Source organism: Carassius gibelio, chromosome A6 (assembly GCF_023724105.1).
Source record: "Carassius gibelio isolate Cgi1373 ecotype wild population from Czech Republic chromosome A6, carGib1.2-hapl.c, whole genome shotgun sequence".
Lineage (NCBI taxonomy): Eukaryota > Metazoa > Chordata > Actinopteri > Cypriniformes > Cyprinidae > Carassius > Carassius gibelio.
Window position 1 is genome coordinate 15,109,911 of NC_068376.1, and position 17,236 is coordinate 15,127,146.

Below are 17,236 nucleotides of genomic sequence, written 5' to 3' on the forward strand. Positions count from 1 at the left end.
CATAAAGACCCAATTTGTCCAAATTGGAAGGAGGCAATTTGAGTGTTATTACAAGCAATTAGAGCCAAACACAATGGGTGTCTTGGATTTATATTCTAAGGTCACTTTACTGGTTACATCGAGGCTTTTCTTTATTCTGCAGTCATTGGTATTTCTAGATCTCCACGTTATTTAAACATGTCAAACATTTTCAGATGAGCTAGATTAAAGGAATATTTCCTAAAAATTAATAACATAATTATTGTTTCAAAGCTTTCTTTTTTTCAGGTGTTGTTTTTTTTTTTACCCCTAAGGCGATTATCAGCAGAATATTCACACTGCTCTTCTTTTTCATACAATAAAAGTCAACAATGACTAGTTGGTGTCAAACTCAAAATATATCTAACAGCACACTAACAGTAGTCCATATTACATGTCTGATACATTTCAAGTGTTCTGAAGCCATATAATAACTTTGTGTAAGGAAAAAGGAAATGTAGGTCAATCATTATCCACTAATAATTTTGTGTTTGTTTACATTCTTCAGTCCAGTAAATCTTAAAATATTAATATTCCTACAATAGTTATTCTTACATTTACTTACATGTACAATAATCAAGGTTTCAAAGCAAAAAGACGTGCCACAATTTTTACAATTATACTAGAACCATTGTTCTCTATAAAAATACCATATACCATCAATCAGAGGGCAGAAGACTTGTGGAAGATTGTGTTAAACATGTAGAACAGGATTTAATAACATTTTGATTTGTTTATCATTTAGAGGCCCTAGTAAAATGTATGGCTCAAACAAGACACAGTAGGGGTTAATGGTGTCATTTTGGAGCATGCTGGTTATTTCTTTGAATAGGAAAGAGCAGCATGAGCATCCTGCTTAACATGTCCTTTTGTGGTCTATTGTATATATATATATATAAAAAGTCAGACATGTCTGGAACAACATGATGGTGAATAAACAATGACAGCTTTCATTTTTGGTGTACTATCGTTTAAGTTAAACAGGCTCTTGTTACTGCATTCAAACTGGGTTTAGGTGGTTAGGTTACAGATTAAAAGTGAGGTTATTGTGATTGTGCTTTTTATAAGTGACCCTGTTTTACTTAGCTGTTCTAATACATTGTGTTGTCAACATGCCATCCATTGAAATATATCTCACCTAAAGCACAAACATTTTAGATTCAGTTTGATTTCATACTTTTTAAAAGTCATTTTTATAATACAGATTTGTAAATGTCTAATTAATGCATAATGCAAAACAAGGAAAAATGAATAAGCTCTGTGTTTTGGTCTGAGAACACGTTTAAGTCAGACAATGGTGCAATAAATTCACTGAAAGTGCAAGAACTGACATCTTTGTTAAATGTCATGAAAACCCATGGGAGGTTAGCAGCCAGTCAGTACAATCGGCAGAATCATAAAAGATGAAACTAAAAAGTTATATAGAACTATTCCCTTCATGTATTACAGGTGATAAATCTATTTAGTGACACATAAAAAATCTAATCCAAGGCAAATAATTTTTCAATTCAAAATGATGGTGCAGAGGCCAGCGTATAATGTACTTCCAGTGCCAAAACACAAACTGACAATTAAAAAAAATAGCTCTGGTTCACAGGCACTTCATATAAGTAAACAAAAATACCATCCACTAGTTCCAAATGTATGTGCAACTTCATATTGTGCTGCCATCATTTCAAACCTATCTTTCTTACCATAGGTCTTACGTGGGTTTTTAGATATTCGCTACGCTGTTGTGATATTTGGGTGTAGTGAAGTAAGTCTCAGAAGCTTGATTCAGGTACTGCCTTCTTTCTGCCCAGTGAGTTTGTGCTGTAGCGTGTGCGTTGCAGGGTGGTCTGAGAGCCCCTGTCCATAGGAACACTCTGTGGCTTGGCCGCCAATGTGCCGTTCCTGTGTAAAGATGCACTTCTTCTTAAACTCAGATCAGCCTTGCTTTGAATATTGGAAGAACTTTGTGAGCGCTTGATGTCTGATGACCCATGAGTCACCTTGCCATTTGCAAATTCGCCACCGAGTCTGCTACGAACTTGGTTTGTGCTTTTAGCTTGAACTTCTGAAGTTCTATTGTGTGTCCCATTGGAGAGAGTATCTCCAGATGGACTCTTCACCTCTGCATCACCCCTTTTCACAGATTCACTGTCTCGAGACCTCCGAAGCGAGTCTTTCTTCATGAAACCGCCTTTAAGGAATGCAAAGACACTATCAGGACGTTTTGACTCCTGGCCCTTTCTCTGTTTCTCCTCTAGCTGGTCTTGCTCCTTGCTTGGATTATCCCTCTTTGTTGTTTCCCACCCTCTTGGACCACTGGAATTGGATTGGATCCCTGTGCCGGAGCCGTTTCTGGACTGCGATCGCTCCTGTTTCGATTTTCTGCTGCTCCGTCTGGTCAAAGTTCCATCTTCTTTTGGTCTACTGCTGCTGCTTGGTTGTTGGCCCATTGCTTTCTCTGAGCTACTTATTTCTTGACCCTGCGGTATTTTGAGATGCTCTAGAGGTCCGAGGCTGCCGTGGCTTGAAGATTTGGCTGTGGGTTTTTTTGTATCGTTATCTTTACCGCTTTCTTTATCTGAAGGACGAGTCATTAGGGCAACAATGGGGTCTTTGGTGCATCTTGGCCTTCTGCCAGATTCTAGATACTCCACCAGCTCTGCAGGAGCCTGGCCAGGATCTTGCTGGGCAGCTTTGTGGCGGTCTTTGTTTCCAAAGGACCATCGCAGTGGGAGCACCCTGGTTTTGGTGGGACTTTTCATGCTTACGCTACGCCCTTGGATTCCTCGCACGAAAGGTCTGCTTTCGAACCCACCTAAAGACACTGACATTTAATACAACATTTACCACATGCTGGAAAGACTTTACCACAGCAAAACAAGTGAAGAACTATGATGAAATCTCTGTCAAGGTGCATCATTTTTGTATTTGTATTTACATTTCGTATTTACAACAAACTTGCTGGCTAAACTCACCTCTCTCTCCCGTTGAGGGTTCATTTTGGAAGACGGGAGACTCTGGGGAGTCTGGGATGGAAGAAGGGCATGTTGTGGAAAACCGTGAAACCATACTTCCTCTTTTGCTATCACCATTCAAACGGATGAGCCAGTGATCTGACATGGAGGAGCTGATGGAACCTGCACAATGAGACAATACAGACAGTGGCTGATCCATGTTTCTCTCACTGACCCTTCATTTTGCATTGTATATGCAGAGGCATCTGATAAAATGAAAGAATGATAGGGAAGCGACAAGTGGAAATGAATTTTTGGGGCAATAAGCATACTGCAAGTACTGTCCATTGAGCTTCTAAGATAAAATGACTTGTACAACAGACAGAAAATCTGAACCTACACTCCAAATTCCGTAACTGGAACATTATCTCTCCTGTACATATCAGGAAAAAACTGTTTCGGCTACTTTCTATGTTGATCCTCTGTGGAAAAAGGTCAGTCAGCCTCCATCTGGAATGTAGCCACAAGGCTCATTTACTCACCTCTGACCGAGCTGTTGGCGGACCAGGGCGGGATGACATTTCTTCTCTGATAGAAGAGGATATACGCCCCCCGTGTGCACAGTTCCTCCTCTGGCACAATCTCTACACTGCTGTCGTCATAACTGTACCAGTGGCCATCCACTGAGTTCCTACAGTAGGCTGTTTTACAAAGACATATGCTGTAATCTGCTAGAATGGTGTATGTTATGTATGTACAAATCTTAAATAGAAATCTTTTCTAATATATATATTTATATATATTATTTATATTTATATAATATATATAATATATTTCTAATATTTCTAATATAAATCATTACTATCATTATTTTAATCAATTTAACATATCCTTGCTGAATAAAGGCATTCATTTCTATTAAAAAAGAATAGAAAAAATATGTTTAAAACATAATGTTCACCACATAATATTTAACACAATACATACGAATTCACCTATAATGCACGTATTTAAACTACATGACATTTACTCGACAAATAAACTACAGAGTGTTAAAAGTGTAAAAAAATATATATAAAAAGAAATAGAAATAGAAATATTTCCCAGATTATGTAAATAGAAAAATGCTTTTAAGATGGACAAACTACCTCCTGCTTCTTGCGCTCACCTGTGTAATGGCCTCCGTGCATGCCTCCGTGGTGGTTGCAGACTGCATACAGGTCGTAAAGGAAGTCAGTATCTCCATGTTTCCAAGTTGAAGGCCACGGGGCCAGATTCTTCATGCTCTGACTGCGTTTCACCACATGGGGAGTCATATCCAGACCACTTATAGGAAAGCGAATGAGGGTGGAGAGCTTGTTTCGCCGCTTGCCCACCTGCCGAAACCGCTTGAGGTGCAGGATGAGGATGTCAGGCAGGGTCCATAAGCTCATCTTCACCATCCCCTGCTGCATCTGCTTACAGTGAGGACACTTCCATGCATCGTCTGGTTCCAGCTGCAAGGGCAAATAGAAACATTTGCTTTAAACATAGTCTATTTCTCATGTGTGATGCATGTCACAGAAAACGTAGTCAGTCGATGTAGTTAGACAGCTACTCCCTATGTAAGATTATGAATAACATTCTGTTTTGGGTTTGTTGAAATGCAGGTTTCTCCATGGTCGACTAAAGCACGTTTTTATCTGAACCTGTTTAGTCTCAGTGTGTTGCGGTAAAACATCTATATCTCTGGAATCCACTCCTGCGAAACAAACTACATTCCAGTGAACATGCAGAGAGGAAAGAACAACACAACATCAATAAAATGTTATTTATATCTGCAAAATATTTAGAATGGAAAAATAAATAATTTAAATCCTGCTGGACAGTCATATCTCACATGCACTGCAAGTTAAAATCCTTTTTTCCCATAAGTGTAGTCCTGGTGGAAGTCTTTCCTCAGTAATGACATGACACTGTTAGAGGATCGATAATAATTTGTAGAGCCAATCATAATGAGGCAACTCTCAGGGGTTTATGGGTAAGATTTATCAAGTGGTCCTTGTCAAAAACAGGCAGTATACAGAGAAACTGAATTCAGAGTGACCTTTGTGGGATGTGAGAGACAAAGACAAAAGTAGGTGGGAGACCAGCTCCATTTGTTCGGCAAGAATAACCTTGAATATGAAATGTCTAACACCTTGACTTGCAAGTGTAGATTCTGCAGAGAACATTTTGTTCTGTATTATTTCCCACTAGTGTCAAAAATAACGTTTTTATTTAACAATTGCCCACCAGAAGTTATTCTTTGGTGCATTTTGATCTATAAGAGTGTTTTTTTCCCCTTTGCATACAAAAACACAGCATGTTGTCCATTTATGTGAAATACTTCAACTGAATAATTTAACTGAAATAAATTCTTAATCTGAACAATTATAACCGCTACATAAAATTAAATCAAAAGCTCTGAACATCCTAACAACATAATTGATTCAGATCCTAAGGAACCTAGCAACATAAATGCTCTGCTAGAATACAGATTATATAATTGGATGGCTCTTATGTTAAATTGTAGAGCTCTCTACATCACAAGAGATTTCGGTGTAATCAGTTTCCAGTATTTTTCTTCATGTTCATTTCATGTTTTAAGAGCTGATTTTAGTTTAGCTTTTCATCTGAACTCACTTTATATACTTAAACATTTGGCTCTGAGACAACAAATAGATGATAGCAACATGCCACTTCAGTGTCTGCAGAGGCACTATACTCATAACCAGACAGACCATAGAATAGAACATTAGAGAAAAAAAAAAAAAAAAAAAACTAATGATAGGTTAAAAAATAAATAAATAAAAGAATACATTTTCTGTGGTATTTTTCAGTCCTAGTTGAAGATTCAATCATTATTAAGTCCTCCCCATGTCTTTCTAACTCTACAATCTGCTTTTATTGTGGAACCTAAAGAGTGACCATTAAATACAATCACATTGTTACAAACTATTCATTTCTAATTCACATTTCTAATTCAAGTAAATGCTGTTCTTCCCCCCCCCCCCCCCCCCCCCCCCCCCAAAAAAAAAAGTATTACGTTTTTAACATTGATAATAATAAGGAATTTTACTTGAGCACAAATTCACCATACAATGATTCTGAAAAGATCATGTGACACTGAAGAATAGAGTAATAGCTGCTGAAAATTCAGCATTCTCATTAAAGGAGTAAATTATGTTTGTGAATATATTCAAATAGAAATAATTATTTTAAAAGTTAATTAATAGTTAATTCATATTTTAATAGTAATTTTCACATTACTGTTAATACTTATGCTGAAATGAATGCAGCCTATGCAGGTAAGAAAACAGTACAAAAAATAAAAATAAAAAAATAAATGGAGTGTATGATTGGAGGAGAGAGTACCTGCTCCTCTTTGGTGTAGAGCTGAAAACACTCATCCAGCGTGCAGCTGTGCTGCTGTACATGGTTCTGCTGCTGGATCTTCACACTCTCTGCATCCTCAATAACTTCCTCTTGAATGTTACCGAAGAGACTAAAGGAGATATGAATCACACAGGACTTATGACTTTCAAATGAGAAGATTCCTACTAATTCTGGGAATTTGACATATATGGTGGTTTTAAATGAAATGAATGTGTCTGCCTGTAAATAAGATCCCTATATGAGGCAGCATGTATCTTACCTCTCTTTGATTCTGTTCTCCCATTCAATCACAAGCTTCACATGCAGAGGACCACCAGGACCACATAATTTCAGGGCCCTGGGAGAGAAAGACACGATTTAAATAGTGAGTTTGGTATTCAGACGCTAGGGGGCAGACTACAATCAGTGTTGTGAAGCTTATTTTCAATTCTAAGTCACTACATACTTTGGCAAACTGACACTGCCATTCTGTTTTATTGTGCCATTGTTTTTTTTTTTTTTTATTATTTGTTGTAACTGTATTTACACTACTTTTCAAAAGTTTGGGGTCAGTAAGATTAAACATAATACTTTTATTCAGCAAGGAAACATTCAATTTATCAAATGAGACAGTAAAGAAATTTACAATATTACAAAACATTTTGATTTCAAATAAGTGCCATTCTTTTGAAGTTTCTATTAATCCAGAACTCCTTCACTAATATTAACAACCACATTTTTTTTTATAAAATAAAGTATTTTTACTACAATTTTATTAAAGGTTTAATTGTGGAGTAAGGGGCGGGGAAACAACCCAGAGGGGAGGTATGACATGAAACTGGGTCATGACCAGACACTATAACTATAACAATTATCTCTTACCGCTGTGATATGCCACTAATATAATTTTGTTTTCTAGAATATGTACTTTCACTTATTTTATCATTGCAAAACAAGACAAAAGTATGAAGAAAACAGAGGGAGAGAGAAAAGGCTATAACAAAAAAAAAAGTCACAGAACAATGAGCAGTTAATTTATCCTTTTAAATTGCTAGTCTTAAAATAGATTTTTATTACTCGTGTTAATTACCAGTATTATTCATCTATAGGTCTCACTCTCATTACAAGTCTTCAGACTTAAAAAATAAATCACTCATACAGTATATGGCCTAGTCACACAAACGACAATAAAGACCTGGCTAAAGCACAAGACAGAGTTCACAGCGTTGGTCCTCACTGTTCACCCTGTGCAATTTTGCAAACAAAGTTTTTCTGAGAGCTGGGATAAAGCCAAATTAATTCTGACATGCAGTCCATCTGCGTTAATTGCGATTGTTTCTGAGAGGATTTAAAGCAGGGAACAATAATGAAGACGTGAGGGGAATTCACTTAAATTCATCAACTCTGGTCTATTGAGAAGAAAGCTGTGACACACATGCGCAGGGGATTTCTTATCTTACGCCGAACAACTTATCTTGTCTTACACTGAACAATTTACCTCATCTCAACCTGAAATTTGGGGAGCTAACACACACACACACACACACTTTGTCTCTGGAGTTACCCTAAGACTTTGCATGCTTTTTCTCCATTCCCTGGACTTGGGTTTCGTATGAACAATCTATTTGATGATACAGTAAATGTTTGTGGCAACCATATGCTTCTTGTCATTACTTGGAAAATGTGGTCTTCTTATAGTAACTCAATCTTGCTTGTGAAACCTCTAGATGAATGAATACATCTTCAGCAGTGGCTGACAAACTTGATTAGTAGCATAGTTCAACTGCTGGCTTTCAGCGCACAAGAGCAGCAGCTTGCGTCAGTGAACAGCAGGTAAACCACATAAGAAATGAAATGTCTCTGCTATCATCTGAACATCATAATTTCAAATAAACAACCTGTTTATACAATGACAGGAATGGAAGAGATTGCAAAAAGGACTTGCTGGTATGAGCAGATACCTCTGCAGCATTCACATTTCTCAAATCTGCACCAAGCAAAAGGTACAGAGCTAGTAGCCTGGTGTAGTGATGCTATCAGATGGTAATACTATGGTGATTTTATTTTATGAGTTTGTTGTATAGAGGGGCTTAGAGATGATATTCTACTCATGCTCCGATTGTACAAAACTGTACAAAACTGTACAAAAAAGGAGGAAGAGGAGGGATGCCAAAAGAACTAACAAGATGAGGTAAGATGCTGGTTTTAGACCTTGGTATTAACTAGAAGATTAGATTGGTGTACTGCTCCCAAAATTAGGTTTAATAACTACATATACCATAGCACTTGAAATGTACAAAATTTTAACAAAAAACAACCAACCAAACATCTTTTTTCCAATTTCAAGAAAAATATGACCAAATGTGTAGTATGCAACCTAAAAGTATTGTAGAAAAATATCACAAATTATCGCAAATATCGTGAAATCTCCATGGGTTTGTTGTTTACGTATGTTAGATGCACCAGGACTTTCATGGTCACACCTCATGAGTCTCATTTAGCAGATTAATTATTTTTTTATTCTTATTCATATTTATTTTTAATCTAAAAATATTTTTTTTTTAGAAACAGTATTTTTCTAATAAATTATTATACACAAATTATTTTAGGTTTTCTTTTCAAACATGTATTTTAATTACATTTATTTTCATTATGATTTCAGGACAGCTGTATCACTCTGACATTTGTGACTTCATACCCCTCCAAAAATACTAAAATAATTCAGATTATGTAATTCAGAAACTTCTTATATTTGTGTCATTTCATCTATTACTGTCATACACAAACACACACACACACACACACACACACACACACACACACATAGCCTTCAAACCCCTTAGTTTGTGTTTTCATACACATTCTGCTCTAAATATCCTTTCCATTCTACTGAACTCTAATTTAAATATCAACTTTAAAGTCGAACACATTCACAAATAAAAACACCATAATTCTGTTATATTGACTTCAGAGGGAGGAAAACAGCCCAGAATAGCAGGCACAGAAGCGCACGAGGCTGCCGTCACGACTGTGGAACTGAGTTTTAAGCTCTTTAAATTGAGAAATGGATCATTGGCTTTGAGAATGTGTGTGATACACCTACAGCATTGAGAGGATGAGCTCTTCATGGTTTGGCTTGTTGGGTTTGTCTCTCTAGAGCCTCGCAAACAGGATGCAGAGGAGACGATACAATTAGTGCAAACTAGGTTAAAATACTGTGATGTGGGTGTTTGGAGACCAATTAAAAAGTTTAAAGCAGCTGGAGATATTAACTTCAGCGGCACTGATGAGCATTCAGGGTGTAAAGAAAACATTCTGCAGCAAGGAATTTCTCGACATACACTACAGTTCAAACGTTTGGGGTCAGTATGACTGCTTTTTAAGAAATTAATAATTTCCAATTTAGGAAAGGATGCACTCAATTGATTTAGCACTGTAAAAAAAAAAAAAAAAAAAAACTATTTTAAATAAATGTTATTCTTTCGAACCTTCTATTAATTAAATAATCCAGAAAAAAATGTATCGTGATTTCCACAAAAATATTAAGCAAGCACAACTGTTTCTACCGCCCCCAAACCTTCAAACAGTAGTCTGGATTTAGCGTTTCGTTTTTTTCGGGTGGGTTATGTGGGCTCACCTGTCCACGGTCGGGTGACAGAGAGGTCTGCTGTCGTGGGGAGACAGGTAACTGCAGGAAGCTGACCCACCCACCACACGCATCCTAAAGAGTTCAGCAGTCTGTGGAAGGCAAAATAAAGCTACTCATCACAAATGTGACATCAATGTATTGATATCCTCCAGCTTAATTTAACTAAAAGTCATTATATGATTTTTTTTGTTTTTATAAGGGTGTGAACAGTGTTGCTAGAAAGTTTGTGAACCCTTAAAATGTTCTGCTTTTCTAAATAAATATGACCTACGCTACCATTCAAAAGTCTAGGGTCATTATGTTTTTTCTTTTTTAATCAACAATGTTGAATTAAATTGATAAAAAGTGACAGACAGTAAAGACTTTTACATTGTTACAAAAAAAATTCACTTTCTATGAAAGAATCCTGCTTTTTTTTGCACAGTTTCCAGACATATTCAGAAAAAAAAAAAAAAAAAAAATCACTAACCCAAATGTTTGAACAGTAGTATGCATAAATCAGATCTGATCAGATCTGATAATTTTGATTTAAGAGTAAAACTTAGCCTTCAGAATCTGGTTTGAACACCTTGAATGACAATAATGGCGATCAAAGGTATTCTGTACCTTTTTCTGGACATCAGCCCTATTTATGCTTTAAGGTCATTATCTTGTTGCAGGACCCACTTTCTGTTGAGCTTCATTTCAAGTACTGATACCCTAAAACACAGGATTCATCTTTCCATCGATGATGCCAGTCCCAGAGACAGCAAATCAGCCCCATACAATAATAATGCCACCTTTAGGCTTTATGGTTGGACTGAGGGTAATATTATTGAATGCACTGTTTTGGTTTTTCCCAGATGTAATGATTCTCATTTAAACCAGTAGCTATATTTAGGCTGTCAAGAAGACATCCTTCTTATAATAGTCTTCTGGCTCACCCACGTGGTCTTTGGCAAACTTTAGATGAGTAGCTAGTAATATTCTTCTTGGAGAGCATGTGGCTTCCTCAGTGCTGTGCTGGCATGCATGACAGATCCTTAGATGTTCCCCTTGAGCCCTTCCTCGAGTATTACTTGTCTTGCTCCGAGAATAATTCTTGCTAAACAACCGCTCAAAGGTAAAGTTATATTGGAGCTGAGCTACTTCCCCTTGTATACTGTAATATGTACTGTACTCTGATAGTTTTGCAACATTTTTTAACGCTGACATTTTCTGGAAGTCCTCAGACATGTTCTCTATGTATGTGTTGATCAATGTTTCTATAAGAGCCTAAATTAAATATGTTTGTCATATAACCTGATTAAGCCTCTTCAGAAGAGATTAATTCAGTCAAAAATCATAATTCTGTCATTTATTTATTCTCTTGTTGCTCCAAATCCTTAAGACTTTAGTTCATTTTTAAAACACAAATGAAGTTATTTTTTAATGAAACCGGAGAGGTTTCTGTCCTTCCATTAAAAGTCCATTCCTCCTGAGATTGATTAAGAGATCATAAAACGATATATATGAATCAAGCTGTTTAACCCTTTAAGCTTCAGGTTTATGCTTTACCAAGACTTGCTAAATACAATTTTTACCCCATTAAACTGTATGTTATACTTCCTTGGAAATTCTGTCAATACATAAGTGTTAACATTTCAAGATATTGACATTCTAGCACCACTGCAAATAATGAAAACAGTTTCTTGAAAACATCACAGTTTTAAAAAAGGAATTTGCTTCTATCTTTCTCTGGGAATGACAGCAGAGTTATACTGGAACTGTGGAAGAGGAACACCAGGCTCTGAAGCTGGAGCTGTACTCAAGCGTACAGAGTGATAAATTAAAGATTTAATAGGAACAAATGAACAGTTGAAAATGGCAGCAGTCTTTTGTTTGAGAAGGTGAGTTTATATCGGTCCTTTAATTTATTACGCTGTGAAGACATTACAAAAACACAGCTCTGCTCTCTGCTGTACTGGCCAATCTGTTGTACTGAACCAATTAGGAGACACTGTAAGAGCTCTTGTGGCGTTCTCTCATTCATTTTCTGAAATACAGTCTAACACATTTAGATTGTTGTGCAGCGCAAGGCTCCTATACAATCTATCAGGTCTAATATTGTAAGCAAAAATAAGTTGTGAGAATTAGCATAGAAAAACAAAACAAAGCCAGTGAACAGGACTGCTCTTATCCAGTTACATCCAGTTTCAAAGACTTTGTTCAAAGTTGCATTTAATGTGTTAGTTAATTCGATAAATGTAAACTGTCAGTAAAACATATTCATATGACACATATAATAAGGTGATTAAAATGTATTTTACATTTTAACTTAAGATGATTGCCTAACTTAGCCAAGTTAAACTAGTCTTTCTTTTTGGGAAAGCAGACACATTTACAAAGTATAATGACATTCCTGCATATTTAAACTTACAAGGAAATAATCAAGTTCTTCAAGTTTGTATTTAATAAGTGAAAAATACTCTATACTCGTGGCCATCTCTCTTTCACCTCATATCTCCATCTCGTGTTCAACTCATTAGTCTCTATGATTATCCTTCTCCCATGTGCGTATTTAAGCTTGCAGGGAGAGCGGTGTCATAATTGCCGAGAGGCTTCTGTGATAATAAAGAGATTCGGTATCCTATAATTACTTTAACTATAACCACAGCAAATGAAGCGAACATCAAAACCTGATAGTAGTCATTTATGTTCAACTCACATGTGCACTCACCTTTATGATTGCATTTTTTTTAAATAAGTAAAGCTTATTGCAGACACTCTGTTGCAGATGAGCCCAAGACAGAGTCTTTTCTACTCTCATCAGGAATGGAGGCCCAAACCTATAGAGAAAAAAAAAACATGATTTAGTAATTTTTTACTGTGTTGAACAACCATCTGTCTATCTATCTATTTATCAATCAATCAATCAATCACCTTTATTTATATAGTGCTTTAAACAAAATACATTGCGCCAAAGCACTGAACAACATTCATTTGGAAAACAGTGTCTCAATAATGCAAAATGATAGTTAAAGGCAGTTCATCATTGAATTCAGTTATGTCATCTCTGTTCAGTTGAAATAGTGTCTGTTTTAATTTGCAATCAAGTCAATGATATCGCTGTAGATTTATCTATCTATCTGTCTGTCTGTCTGTCTGTCTGTCTATCTATCCCTAGTCTAAGATTATCCGACCATTTGATGCATATTTTAATATATGTATGGCAATCTGATGCATAAGAGAACATATGTATATTTAAAATATGCACTTTCTCAATCCAGCAAGCTCTAATGTGATTTGTTGACTTTGCAAGAAGGAGAGGACACATGGTTTTCTTTTTAACAAGTCATGCTTTCAAGATTCTGTTCTCTGTGATAGTCTGTGGATAGTCTAGATAGTCTGTGGACATTCTGGATGTGTTAAACAATTTTTACTCCATTATTTTTAATTATATGCTAATAAGCATATACTTCCTGGAATATTTTGTCAATTCATGAGTGACAACATTTCAAGATCTTGACATTCCAGCACCACTGAAAATAATGACAACGTTTTCTTGAAAACATCATATTTTTGGGGGGTGGATTATCGCATTAACCGAGTTTTGAAAAATAATTTGTTTGTTTATTTCTCTGTGATTGACAGCAACACGAGTTATACTGGAACTCACTTTCACTTTCTGACTAGATGAGCAGTTATTAGCCAGAATAAGCTGTAGAGTGGTTTATGTTGTTTAATCTGGTTACTTAATTAGCTTACTTTATTTGTCCCTGTAGTGTAGAGAAAGTGAATTTGCAGAATTTTTAAAATACACACACACACACACACACACACATATATATATAAAATAAATGAGTGAGTGAATGGCCAGACCAGCTGGTCATCATTTATAAACTATTTAAAACAACAACAACAACAAAATACAACATAGAAGACAATATAGTCAACCAGATAGCATGAATTCTGTCACGCTGTCTAGTCTCTGTTTCCCTGGGTGTCCACTAGTGGACTCACTTCCCCTTAGGCACTTCACCGTAAGCACTAGAATTCCACTAGTCTTATCCTTTCATCACAGTAATTGCACTCCTGCTAATTGCACCAGGTGCCTTCAACTAATTGCCATTAGCCTCCCTATATTTACCAGTCTTTTCCTGTTGCCTGGATGGAGTCCTTACCTTTTGTGATCCCAGACTTCTCGTCCCTGAGATTTCTTGTCTTCCTGTTCCCTTTCCTTTTCCTTCCCTGTTTGTTTTATTTTGGACTGCATTCTGGTTTTGACCCTGGCTTGTATTGACTTCGATTTGGATTACCCCATCAAATCATACCTGCATTTGGATCTATCTCTCTCCCTGTGTTTTACAGAAGGACTCCATCCATTAGATCCAATGGTATGTCTTTTCATGTTTTCTCCCCAACCACTGAGTGGAATAGGAGTGGTTTTGAGGGAACCCGCCTGGTTGTTTTCCGTGGGACCAGGGGAGGTCACAAAGGAGTTAGTGGTCAAGAGGAGGTCCAGCATCGCTCTCCACCATGGCCACCCTTCGACCCTGGGCATGTGTGGAACAGATCGGAGCCACCGTCTCACCATGGCAGACGGAGAGGGGAGAGGAAGCGCATTGTCAGCCAGCCCAGCGCCGCTGCCCAAGATGGCCACCAGCCCAGCGCCGCTGCACAGAATGGCCGCCGACCCAGGGCCACTGCCCAGGATGGCCGCCAGCTCAGCGCCACAGCCCATGATGGCCGCAAGTCCAGCGCCACTACACAAGATGGCCGCCAGCCCAGCACCTCAGCACAAGGTGGTCACCAGCCTAGCGCCACAATGCAAGATGGCCGCCAGCCCAGCACCACAGCATAAGATGGTCGCTAGCCCAGCGCCACTGCCTAAAATGGCCACCGGTCCAGTGCCACGGCCCAGGAAGGCCGCCGGTCCAGAATCAGGTTTAATCACCGTCGACCTTCCAGAGTCAGGGCTAGTCACCGTTGACCTTCCAGAGTCAGGACTAGTCACTGTTGACCTTCCTGAGTCAGGACTAGTCACCGTTGACCTTCCAGAGTCAGGACTAGTCACTGTTGACCTTCCTGAGTCAGGACTAGTCACCGTTGACCTTCCAGAGTCAGGGCTAGTCACCGTTGACCTTCCAGAGTCAGGGCTAGTTACCGTTTACCTTCCAGAGTCAAGTCACCAGTGATCTTCATGAACAAAGGAAAGTCAAGATTGATCTTCATGAACAAATTCAAGTCACCATTGATCTTCATGAACAAATGCAAGTCACCAATGATCTTCATGAACAGAAACAAGTCACCAATAATCTTCATGAGCAGAGTCAAGTCACCAATAATCTTCATGAGCTGAGTCAAGTCAGCATTGATCTTCTGGAATCCAGTATAAACACCATGGGATTACCAGAGTCTCGTCACTTCTCTGATGAACTACCAGAGCCTCCCCACGTCTCTGCTGAACTATTAGAGCCTCTCCACGTCTCTGATGAATTACCAGAGCCTCTCCACGTCTCTGCTGAACTACCAGAGCCATTCAATGTCTCTGCTCAACTACTAGAGTCTCTCCTCGGCTCGGCTGATCTACCAGAGTCTCTCCTCGCCTCTGTGGAACTTCCAGAGTCTTGTCACGTCTCAGTCGAACTCTCTGAGCACCCGACTGATCCTGTTGTGGCCACGGAGGCTACCCTTAACTTGTTCATGTTCTCTGTTTCAGACTTGCCCAACCAGACTTGTCCTCCCACGGATGAGGTGGTCTTCTGCTCACCCCTGGGGGGCGTCTGTTTTGACCGAACGGATGTGTTGGTCTTCTGCTCCGCCCTGGTGGGCGTCACGTTATGTCCTTCCTGGACTTGTGTTTTTGTGGTTGTTTTGTTTTTGTTCTTCTGTCTGTTTTCCACCTATGGACCTCCGTCCCTCCCCCTGATCCTCCGCTGCTCCACCTCCCTCCTGTGTTTCTTGTCTGTGTCTTTCTTTCTGTTTCCCTCTAAGGACCTGGCCCTCCAACCCCCCAAGGGATGTTATTAGCATCCCTATATTTACCAGTCTTTTCCTGTTGTCTGGATGGAGTCCTTACCTTTCGTGATCCCAGTCTTCTTGTCCTTCCTGTTCCCTTTCCTGTTGCTTCCCTGTTTGTTTTATTTTGGACTGCATTCTGGTTTTGACCCTGGCTTGCTTTGACTTTGATTTGGATTACCCCATTAAATCATACCTGTATTTGGATCTATCTCTCTCCCTGTGTTTTACTGGATCGCGATCGTCACAAATTCAAAAGCACTCACAATATTATTTACCTTAACACTCTCTCTTTGTAAATACTCATTTGGCAACATAGTCCCTAAGAATTCACTTGACAGTGTTACCACTTTCCTCACTTATGCGAGACTACTACACCAAACAAATAAGCACTCTGCAAAACAGTCAGTTTCTCAGAAATCAGATATTACAGGGAAACTGACAACATTGACAACATTGGTTGAATTAGAAGTGGTTGACATCAGACTGATCTGGCAAACAGAGCAATATCTTAAAAGCGCCTCAGAGTCAAAGCATTCTCTTTAGGAAATTCAACCTGCGAATGGATTTAAAGTTGTCTCTACACATTAAGTTGGCACAGGAAAATTACACAATTCACCTTTAAAACACCCTATCAGCTTGAAATTTGAAACCTACTTTTTTTGGTACAGCTCTTTTATCTTTTGTTGCGAATGTTGAATCAGTGAGACTTCTCCTCTATCAAATGTGGGCCAGAGGCTGCAGGCATCTGCCATTAAGGTGCAGTACACAAACACTTTCTTTCGCTTTCTCTCCTCTCTTCTTTAGGCCCTAAAATGTCATCTTGACATTTATAAGTGTTTCAGGGGAATACCCGTCATCTGTTTCCACCCAAAGCTCTGTGTCCATGAGTGAGGGAGCGAGACTGTGTGCAGCTCTGATTGACATCTAGAGGTTAGTGACGAAGACTGTGGCAGATGCAGGACTCCCCAGAGTCCAGGCCATCAGTGCAGCTGGAGGTGGAGCAGGCAAGAGGATTCCTGTGCTGCAGTTTACTTACTTAGATTATTGATTCTGACAGAGCTGACTGATTAGCTATATGAATTAATGTCTTTGTGCATCTTGAATTGCCTCTTGTAGCAGTATTTCTAAAAATCATTTTGAATGAATCACTTGACAAGCACAAGCACATTTGGGAGACTGGACCTTTACGATGCAGGATAGACCTGGATTTCAAATGTTTTATTAATCGCATGGTGATGTTCTACAG

General features: G+C 38.3%; 1 protein-coding gene across 1 annotated transcript in view; it reads right to left on the reverse strand.

The window, feature by feature from the left end:
- Window positions 1–270: 270 nt before the first annotated feature.
- Window positions 271–17,236, reverse strand: part of LOC128015103 (ubiquitin carboxyl-terminal hydrolase 43-like) — a 24,623-nt gene continuing 7,657 nt past the window's right edge. The window contains exons 3-11 of the mRNA XM_052598798.1: window positions 14,561–14,612; window positions 12,707–12,815; window positions 9,997–10,097; window positions 6,640–6,717; window positions 6,360–6,489; window positions 4,132–4,459; window positions 3,506–3,664; window positions 2,985–3,146; window positions 271–2,824 (exon numbers count right to left, since the gene is read on the reverse strand). Of these exons, the coding sequence (XP_052454758.1) occupies window positions 1,782–2,824; window positions 2,985–3,146; window positions 3,506–3,664; window positions 4,132–4,459; window positions 6,360–6,489; window positions 6,640–6,717; window positions 9,997–10,097; window positions 12,707–12,815; window positions 14,561–14,612 (2,162 nt within the window). The 3' untranslated portion in view covers window positions 271–1,781. The remainder of the gene's footprint in view (window positions 2,825–2,984; window positions 3,147–3,505; window positions 3,665–4,131; window positions 4,460–6,359; window positions 6,490–6,639; window positions 6,718–9,996; window positions 10,098–12,706; window positions 12,816–14,560; window positions 14,613–17,236) is intronic.